This window comes from Emydura macquarii, unplaced genomic scaffold, assembly GCF_026122565.2.
Source record: "Emydura macquarii macquarii isolate MOO-44397 ecotype Brisbane River unplaced genomic scaffold, CSIRO-AGI_Emac_v2 contig_3720, whole genome shotgun sequence".
Taxonomy (NCBI): Eukaryota; Metazoa; Chordata; order Testudines; family Chelidae; genus Emydura; species Emydura macquarii.
The window spans coordinates 6,405-16,992 of record NW_027133857.1 but is presented as its reverse complement, the minus strand read 5'-3'; the positions used below and the strand labels follow the sequence as shown (position 1 = coordinate 16,992).

Here is a 10,588-nt window from a genome sequence, read left to right as displayed (position 1 = left end):
AAAATACAAAGCAAAGCGGCACCCCATGAGAAGGTCTAAAACAGAGTCAATGCAAATAATATAGTAGGAGGGCTGAGTGGAGTAGCTTCCACAGTGGGATCCATGACACGGCCAAGACTTTGGAAATGCTGTTGCTTCTTTGGTGTCCAGTGAACGGCTTAATCAGCAAATAGTTAACTTTTTTTTAGTCCACTCTCCTTACATCTAGATGTGGTGACGGTTGTACATGTAAGAGGGGTAGAGACCGTCGTAGTGATATTGACGCCATTGCTCGATCTGTTCCCGGCTTCTCTCCTGCTGCTCTGCAGATGTGGGTGGAAATAACAAGCGACAACGTGAACTGCGGTTCATTTTCTGACAACCGGCTGATCCAATGCCAGATGTGCATTGAAATGATGACCAGGACTGTTGTCTCTCAAATCTCCTACTCTGCATCCCTGTCTCTTAAACTGTGTGCAATTTAGGGAGGTTCTGGGGTAATTTAGGCCCAACATACTTCTCCAAAGACTAAGTCTACACTACAGAGTTAGGCTGATGTAAGGCAGCTTACGTTGACCTAATTATGTCAGTGTACACACTTCTGCCTTGCTCCTGCCCATGTAAGCTGCCCACTGCACCAACGTCATAACTCCACCTTCACAAGAGGTGTAGGGCTTATGTCGGTGCAGTTAGGGCAACCCAGTATCTGTGTAGACACTGCGGGATACTTACATCCGCTGTTGACTGTCATTCTTGCTGGATCCATGAAATTGACAAGAAAGCTGGCTTGTCTCCTGGGGCGGGGTGGGGCACTCCTGCTAGAGTCCAGCTGCCCTGGGCTCCCCCGCTCCCAGCCAGGCAGTGCCTGCCCTGCACCCCACTGGGGGCCAAGCTGCCCCCTGCGTCCCCACTCTGAGCCCGGCTGCAGGGAGGCTCCTGGTTTGCTGCGGGGGTGGGGAGCTGAGAGCCGGGGGAGGGGTATGCAATTGGGCTCCCAGCAGCAAGGAGCGGGGAGCCCAGAGCCTGGGGGCAGCAGGGCTCCCAGCAGGGAGCTGAGTGAGGATCTGAGAGCCTGGGCTCTCAGCCCCCGCCTCCTGGTGAGGACGTGCACCACGGACTGAAGGAGAGTAGTGCGGACTTGAACCACTGCAGTAATTATTGGTTGTAATTACTACATTGGGGTGACTTAAGTTTCTAGGGTAGGAGCCTAAGGGTTTGAATGTAGGCATTGAGGTGGTGGAATCTCCGTCCTTATAGGTTTTTAATGCCTGGCTTGACAAAGCCCTGGCTGGGATGATTTAGTTGGGGTTGGTCCTGCTTTGAGCAGGGGATTGGACTAGATGACCGGCTGAGGTCCCTTCCAACCCCAATCTTCTATGATCTGGCAATGTGGCTGACTCTTTGGGGATCAGAAGAACGTTTTGTAAAGGGATAGCGTTTTAATAACTTATCTCTTTATTGGACCTAGTTGCTGACTGGGAGCCAGAGACTGAGCTGCTGTAAAGGGGGCTGTGTAACTTCTTGTTTTTAGCTTTTTGATAACCACTCTGGGGAATCAGAAGTGCTGTTGGTGACTGGTTGGTGAATCTAACTTCAGTGTTAGTCACCAGTTCTGGGAGAATCTGCTCTCCTTTTTGCAGCCTGCCCTGCCCTTGGCATTTTCAGGGGGGCTACCCTAGGCACGTACAAGTCACAAAGGGTTAAAGTGGTCATCAGGTTTTTTAGGCTCATTAAGGCTGCATTTAATGTCCTGAATCTCTTCTTTTCTCAAAGGCACTAATACAGACTTTCTCCAAAGCATCATTTTAAAACAATATGGATAAAGCACTAGACTGGATTCAGGAGACCGGGATCTATTCCTAGCTGTGCCACCTGCCTGCTGGGTGACCTTGGGCAAGTCATTTCACATCTCTGTGCCTCAGTTTTCCCATCTGTGAAATGGGGATAATGATATCAACCGTCTCTGTAAAGTGCTTTGAGATCTACTGATGAAAAGAGCTATATAAGAGGCAGGTATTATTTATTGTAACTGGAAAGTCAGATTATTTTGTCAATATTCTCAAAACAATAGCCTCTCCTATTCTGTAAATCTGTCTCCATGACAGTTCTGGCATAAAACCAAAAATGTAATAAAGATGAGGCAATAGAAATAACTAACGCCTTTGGGTGAGTTCTAACCATTTTCCTCTTAAAAAAGGATGGGCAGCAGAGCTGCTTAGAATTTGGCTTGGTTAGCCACCTCCATTTGAGGTTTCAGAAATACCCACATGGATGTGTTTATTATACCATCAAGTGAAAACCACTCCCTTCTGTTGCTGTCCTCACCTTTGACCACTTCACTGAGCAGTCATCCCACAAATGGTTTTCCCTACTCAATTTCCAGAGGGAGCCAGCTGAAATGTCTGTAAAGCCACTTGGTCATTTCTTTTGGGATGCTCTGTTATGCAACGCTTTCTTACTGCAAGTAAAGTCTCCACAGAACAGAAAGGAGCATCTGAAAGACCATTGTCATCCCCATCTCATAGTAATGGGAGTGCATCACACCAGAGCACTAGGTTTACTGACTGAATAACTGTGCTATTAATGTCCACCATTTGGGCCCTGCCAGTGAGGTCTTAGGTCTAAAGTTTGTTATGTGCAAAGTGAGAAAAGTATCAACTGTAGAAAAAAAATATGTGTAGAAAGAAAGGCTGCCATTACTGGAAGAAAGACAACCAAGAAGAAAGAAAACTGTTCCTGTTTTATTTAGATGTCTATTTCCAGAAATGTGGAGGAATTATTTAGTTGTGTACAACTAGTTTAAAAAGTCAATTTAAAAGTAATTTTCCCTCTTTGTTCCCTTCAAGAACCCCTTCTAGATTGAATTAGCTCATATTTCTGACGGATAAAAGCACAAGGAAACAGGACATCTTTCCACTTCTATCAATACAATGGCTGAGAAGCAAAAATATTTTCATTAGTAACTTGAATAATGGAGTGGTGAGTATGCTTATAATACTCGCAGATGACACCAAGCGAGGAGGGGTTGCAAGCACTTTGGAGGACAGGATTAGAATTCAAAACAACCTTGATAATTTGGAGAATTGGTCTGAAATAATAAGATTAAATTCAATAAAGATAAGTGCAAAGTACTACATTTAGGAAGGAAGAATGAAATGCACAAAATGGGGAATAACAGGCTAAGCAGTAGTACTACAGAAAAGGCTCTGGAAGTTACAGTGGATCCCAAACTGAAAATGAGTCAACAATATGTTGCTGTTGCAAAAAAGGCTAATATAATTCTGGGGTGTACTAACATGAGTGTTGAATGTAAGACCTGGGAGGTAATTGTTCTGCTCTACTTGACCCTAGAGAGGTCTCAGCTGGCGTGTTGTGTCCTGTTCTAGGTGCCACACTTTAGGAAAGATGTGGAGAAATTGGAGAGAGTCCAGAGCAGAGCAACAGAAATAATACAAGGTTTAGAAAACCTGATCAAGAGGAAAAGTGGAAAAAAACCTGGGCCAGTTTTGTCTTGAGAAAAAAAGGCTGAGGGGAGACCTGATCACGGTTACCAAATATGTGAACAGCTGTTCTAAAGAGATGAGTGATCAATTGTTATTCATGTCCATGGAAGGGAGGACGAGAAGCCATGGGCTTATTCTGCAGCCAGAGAGATTTAGGTTAGATGTGAGGAAAAGTTTTCTAACTACAAAGGGTAGCTAAACTTGGGAACAGGCTTCCAAGGGAGGCTGAGGAATCCCCAGTACTGGAGGTGTTTAAAAACAGGTTGGACAAACACCTGTTATGGAGGAACTAGGCTTGCTTGACCCTGCCTCAGTGAATAGGGCTGGATTTGATGACCTCTTGAGGTCCCTTTCAGACCTACATTTCTATGATATGCCAGTTTGCCCTTTTCTAACATCGTTCATCCAGGGAGCCTAAAGTGTTTTACAAACATTAATTAATCAGACTCACAGGAACAGTCAACATGGATTCACTAAGGGAAAGTCATGCCTGACCAACCTGATTGCTTTCTATGATGAGGTGACTGGCTCTGTGGATGTAGGGAAGGCAGTGGATGTGATATACCTTGACTTTAGCAAAGCTTTTGATACTGTCTCACACAGTATTCTTATCAGCAAGTTAAAGAAGTATGGGTTGGATGAATGGACTATAAAATGGATAGAGAACTGGCTAGAGCATAGGGCTCAACGAGTAGTGATCAATGGCTCCATGTCTAGCTGGCAACCGGTCACAAGCGGAGTGCCCCAGGGGTCGGTTTTGTTCAACATCTTTATTAATGATCTGGAGGATGGGGTAGATTGCACCCTCAGCAAGTTTGCGGACGACACTAAGCTGGGGGGAGTGGTAGATACCCTGGAGGGTAGGGATAGGATACAGAGTGACCTAAACAAACTGGAGGATTGGGCCAAAAGAAATCTAATGAGGTTCAACAAGGACAAGTGCAGAGTCCTCCACTTAGGAAGGAAGAATCCCATGCACAGCTATAGACTGGGGACCGACGAGCTGGGCAGCAGCTCTGCAGAAAAGGACCTGGGGGTAACGGTGGATAAAAAGCTGGATATGAGTCAGCAGTGTGCCCTGGTTGTCAAGAAGGCTAATAGCATATTGGGCTGCATTAGGAGGGGCATTGCCAGCAGGTCACGGGAAGTGATTATTCCCCTCTATTCGGCATTGGTGAGGCCGCATTTAGAATATTGTGTCCAGTTTTGGGCCCAACACTACAAAAAGGATGTGGACAAGTTGGAGAGAGTGCAGCGGAGGGCAACCAAAATGATTAGGGGGCTGGAGCACAGGACTTATGAGGAGAGGCTGAGGGAACTGGGCTTGTTTAGTTTGCAAAAGAGAAGAGTGAGAGGAGATTTGATAGCAGCATACCTGAAAGGGGGTTCCAGGGAGGATGGGGCTAGGCTGTTCTCGGTGGTGGCAGATGACCGAACAAGGAGCAACGGTCTCAAGTTGCAGGGCGGGAGGTCTAAGCTGGACATTAGGAAAAAGTTTTTTACTAGGAGGGTGGTGAAGCATTGGAATGGGTTACCTAGGGAGGTGGTGGAATCTCCATCCTTAGATGTTTTTAAGGTGAGGCTTGACAAAGCCCTGGTTGGGATGATATAGCTGAGGTTAGTCCTGCTTTGAGCAGGGGGTTGGACTAGATGACCTCCTGAGGTCCCTTCCAACTCTAATATTCTATGATTCTATGATTCTATGTTCCTCTCTAAGGTATCCTATCATTACAGTTGGGTAAACTAGATATGACCCTCTGTACCTCAAAGCAATACCCTGGAACCCCCATATTCACCGCCATCATATAATTCTGATATGTTTTGTACAAATAGGCCTTCAGAGATATCACTTTAAAAGTCTCAACGTCTGGAAGAAACGTCTGGAGGATAAAGTCTCTGAACTGAGGAAGGGTTGCCCCAGGCTGGAAGGCTGTTCCACTCTGGGTAGTGAGGACCTGTAACCTGCTTGTACTAACTGTCAGGGTGAGACACTGCTTAATTCAAATCCAGTTGAGTGGGCAGAACTTAGACTGCAAATTTATTTTTGTTTCTGAAGTGACCAACTCTGATTTCTATGCCTATTACTTCTAGTCACTTAAATCTATCTCTCTGTAGTAAATTAATGTTTTATATTTTACCTAAAACAGTGTGCTTTGGTTCAAATGCTTGGGAAATCTCAGCTCAGTTACAAAAGCTGGTGTGTGTCTTCTCCACACTGAGGGAAGGGCACATTGGATAATGAACTTACGCTGGCCAGGCTTCTGAACACTGCAAGACAGTACAGTTCTGCGGTGCAAGGCGGGGGAGCTGGGGGGAAGTGCCTGGAGCCTCCCTAGTGTTGGTTCATGAGTGGCTGGGGAAAGCATTCATGTAACTCAGTTGAGGCTGTGGATGTCTGTGTAAGTGCAGTACCTGCCAGAGGTTTGCAGCTTGCTAACAGTATCATAGTGTAAGGGGAACCCCGGTTGGTGGGACAAAGGGCTCAACAGTCCCACGGTCCAGGTTGCACCCCAGGAAAACCCATCACACTAGGCAAGTCACTCCTCAATGCCACAAAGCAAGTTATTGGCTCACATTCTGTTTCTGCTCCAATTTTTAGAGCACAGGACTGGGAGTCAGGTGACCCGGGTTCTATGCCCAGTTCTGCCAATGACCTGCTGTTTGACCTTCAGCAAACCACTTAACCCCACTGTGTATCAATTTACCCATGTGCTAATCTTTAACTGATACATGAAGGGAAATTGCTAGTTAAAGCTGCCACTCACCTGCTTATTCCATGATACTGCATGCAACCAGCACTTAAACTACCCACTGTTCAACCTCCTGGGATTTTGTATAGTGATTCTGTTGCTAAGCAGACGGTGCTAATGTCATGCACATTCCTCAGATGGAAGTGTCACCATGCAGCGTGCAAAGCCCAGTTGAAATCAGTAGGGTTTCATAGATATGGGATGTGGAATGCTCCCAGATGGTGGCCTCCAGGTACCAAGTCACTCCTCCGAGTGGTTAGCAGTGATTTTATGAGAGCTCTCTACTGGCTAGAAAGCGTGGAAGCAGTGAGGAAATGCAATCCAAGGGACATTCTGCATTCCTAGAATCCCATCCCAATAAACAGAAGCCTTATTCCAGCATCCCCTTTTCATCTTAAGGCAATACATAAAACCCAATGGAATTGGCTTTCTCAGTAGCTGTGTCCTATAGGCAGGGAGATTGAAAAGACTCCACAGAATCACTCCTAGGAAATGCAAACCTGGGATCCCATTATATAATCCTCTCTAGAATTAGAGCATCACCAGTAGCTGGGGATATAAATCATATGGTATATGATAGAATATTGAGCCTGTGGGAATGAATGATGCAAAACTTTTGTAGAATTTGGCAAGAGTTGTTCTCTCGAGTGTGATTGTAAGTTCTTTGGGGCAGAGGCTGTAATTATATGTTTGTACAGCATCTAGCGCTACAGAGCCCAACTTCATTGTGACCTTTAGGTGCTGCAAATATATCAATGTTCAATAACTGTAATAATAAATAATATCCTGACAGCCTCCATCTAATGTTTCACATTTTGTTGTTTTGTCGTTCTTACCTTTACGTTCTTCCTTGACAAAATTCTCAAACTTGTTCCTTTGATCTTCAAAATACTCCCTTCTTTGCTCATCAGCAAGCAGCATTTGCTGGGTCTCAGCTGTGTAAGAGATTTTGATGGTATTAGCAGCAAAGAAACCTTAAGATGCCTGAGCATAGCTTTTGTCCTCAAAACCCAATGAATCTGATTAGCCTTGTATAGCAGTACCTTTATCCTGGGCTTTCGCTGAGGCTTAGTTGCTAAAGTCCTTGTTTACAGTAGGCTCTCTAAGAACTAGACAATCTGTATTTCATCATCTCATTGTGCAGCACAATGGAACAATACCTGCAATGGTGCTGGTAGAGAAATTGCTAGTTCCTGTGTTACTCCTGTTAAACTCCATAGATAAAACTGGGGTTGTTCTAATTTAGGTTGGTGGGTTACAGTTATCATATTTGTCCAATTTTTACCATAACGGTAAATAATAAATTGGACACATGGGGAGAGGGGAGGCCGTTGATAGCACAGTCGTAATCTGGGCCCAGTGTCCTGCTACAGCTCCCCATCTCCAGCTCGCTAATGCGCAGAGGGATGGATGGAAATGGTGGTTCTTGGTTAAACTGGACTAAACAGGAAGGATGTACAATGACGCCGTGAGCTCTGGCTAGACTTTGTTCTATGAGCAGAGCCCTATCACTGTGAAGCTCTGTAGCTCAGCCTGATTCCAGCCTGAACAGCAGGAGACTGATCACGGACAATCCCGCTGCTCAGTTATTTGGTGGAACATCATCCACAAGTAATATCCCTATAACCTACCCACCTGTGCATATTTCATAAAGCCACTGGGCCAAATTTTGCTCTGAGTCACAGCAATGTAAACCCATTCACTTCAGTGGGATTGTGTATTGGAATGGTGACATCAGTGGTTATACAACACTGATGTGAAGGAGAATACATTCTGACCTAATAGCTTTATCAAATATCTGGAAAAATAGGTTACGTGATATATTGCTTCTGGACAAGAGCCCATCAAGTAACAGAGATCAGCAGTGGAATGGCAGAAGGTTAATCCCACTCACTTTATATAACCCTGAAAAAAATGCACACCATTAAAATATTCCATCATAGGTACACATCACTGCACGTGTTGTTTTTATAGACCCTGTTGTAACTTACACTGTTAGAAGGCACATCACTATCAGCATCCACCTATATGTTTATTACCCAATTAGTTGGACACTGCCTGGTAGTTACAATGTAATTAAATAGTCCCACAATTAATGTACTATTATGCAGTCATTACATGATATTTGTGCCCTGTATTTTAAAGTGTTACCTGTTACATCAGCCCTCGATGGCACTTGAACTGAGCTAATTTTCAGATGATTGCTGAAAGGGTTAACATCGCTCCCAGTAATGGGCCTAAAGTTTTGTTCAACCACAGAACAGATAGTCCCAAGTCAGTGAATTTGTTATGATCTCTAGTGCTTCAGCAAACAAGTCATGCGAATTCAGTTACATTTTCCAGTCCATGTGGAAATAAAAGGGTGTTGCGGAAGCCAGGTGCATATTTCTTAATGCTACACTGGCAAATGTTTTCCAAGAAGAGCTGAAAACATTCATTCAGCACCGGGCCTGAAACCTGCTTGTTACTGAGCAGCTTTCATCAAATGACTGTGTGTAAGGAGCTAGGGAGAGGAACTAAATAAGCCCCTATATTCACTTCACCATGCTATCCTGCACCTCCTACAACAGCCTGCGGTGCTGAGTCTGCCCTGCTATATGTCTCAGCCCTTTTGAAAACCAAGGCATTAGCATCCACCTCAGTTCTGTTAGCCAAATTCAAAAGAGATTTTTGCAGCTGAAAAATATTTCATTTTCCAACGTTGACTCTTGTCTCATTTGAAAAGATGCCAGCGAACAAACGTCATTTTGGAGAATTCAGCAATCACTGGTCAGTTAAATCCACTCAGAAATTATTCAGTATTCTCTATAACTTCCAAACTGGAAGTCTGTAAAGTTCAGATTTTTAGACTTCTCCTATATTATTTTTATTCAGTTAATAAAAATTACCTTTCCTCCCCGCTCCCTCACTCTAATCCCTTTGGCTGTCCCCCAAAATTGCTGTTTTGTAGGTACTTTCTGTAATTGAAAATGTAGATAATTGAGAAGGAACCTGTTCTAATCCAAAAGAAACAACAACTTTGATCAGTGAATAAATCCTTTTAGAGAGTGGCAGGCAATTTAGTACTGTCTCAAGGGAAGCGGGAGATGAAAGAGGGGCAAAGAAAATACAGCTTTCCGTAAACACTTCTGAACAGTCTCACCATTGAGCTCATCTCTGGATCTGGTGGCTCTCTTGCCACGCTTTTTGAAGAAGTTAGAGGCATCCGATTCTTGTATAAAAATCTTCTTTTTCACACCTGAAAGCAAAGAGAAGGGACTTGATCGGCCACTGATAGATAGTAAATAGGGGCATCGATGTACATTTGAAACCTATATGAGCAACTTCTCTCCTCTCCCCCTTAACATTTGCAGCTCCACTTACTTTCCTTGTCTTCTTCCCCAGCTGTTTTCCTGGTGCCCACAGCAGCGCCGTCGCTTTCCTCGAGAACTGGATGAAAACAATACAAACATAGTATTGAGTTCAGTGAAAAAATGCAGCATCCCACAGAAAAAACCTCAAGCAGATGTTGAAAGCTGCTACCTGCTACAACCCTAGAAACCCTGCAGTCAAATAACAACCAGCCTGGGAAATTCACTTTTACCCAGCAAGTGCAAAAGTACAATCAGCAGCTACGTAGATATATATTTTTATCTTCCCAGTGTTTATTTTCATAGAAAACCATAAAAAATAACAATTAACAATTAACTTATAACAATTAACCTATAAGGACATTTAATCCAATTTATCCTGTTAAATTAAAAAAATTGTCTGCGTATTCTTAGTATAACTTGATGCCTTAATCCTTTAAAGACTGTAAGAAGTTACAGTGGATTAGATTAGATTCTCACATACTCTCATGCACATTTGACTAGCAATGTGGCAAAGGAGTGTTCTTATAATATGTCATCCCTAACGACACAAGCTCAGATTTCTGTCATTCCTTGCTGAAATTCTATTTTTCCTTTTAGCATTCTTATTACTCTGGATCATACATACCAACCAAGAGGACAAAAGTTGCAAGGCAAGAGAGAAAAAGAATTTCTTTCCAGTTCATCTTTGTTGCGCTCCGGTTAACTCCTCAGGAAAATAATGAATATCACAACAAGTTTCTTGAGATCTGTTTGCAAATTCCTCCTGTTAGCTGGAAAAAGAAGCAGGGAGCTGGGATGTCACTGGGGGAGGAGGAGGAGCACTGGGTAGCACTTCAGTTGGCTGCTCCTTGCCCGACCAAAGGTTTCAGGCAACTTGAAAACATCTATATGAGACGGATCCTGTGGTCATCAGCATTTTGATGGAAATCAGAGTTGCAAACTGACAAGCAGTTGGGATGGCCTGGCTGGGGGATGATTATTACAAGCCAATGATTATACAGCA

At 43.8% G+C, this 10,588-nt stretch overlaps 1 protein-coding gene across 1 annotated transcript; it reads right to left on the bottom strand.

Annotated features, from left to right (window-relative positions):
* Positions 1-204: 204 nt before the first annotated feature.
* Positions 205-10,268, bottom strand: UCMA (upper zone of growth plate and cartilage matrix associated). The gene is made up of 5 exons (XM_067537302.1): positions 10,211-10,268; positions 9,596-9,661; positions 9,375-9,470; positions 7,069-7,167; positions 205-302 (listed from the first exon to the last, which is right to left on the bottom strand). Exons 1-5 carry the CDS (start codon positions 10,266-10,268, stop codon positions 205-207), a joined length of 417 nt encoding a protein of 138 aa, XP_067393403.1.
* Positions 10,269-10,588: the final 320 nt, after the last annotated feature.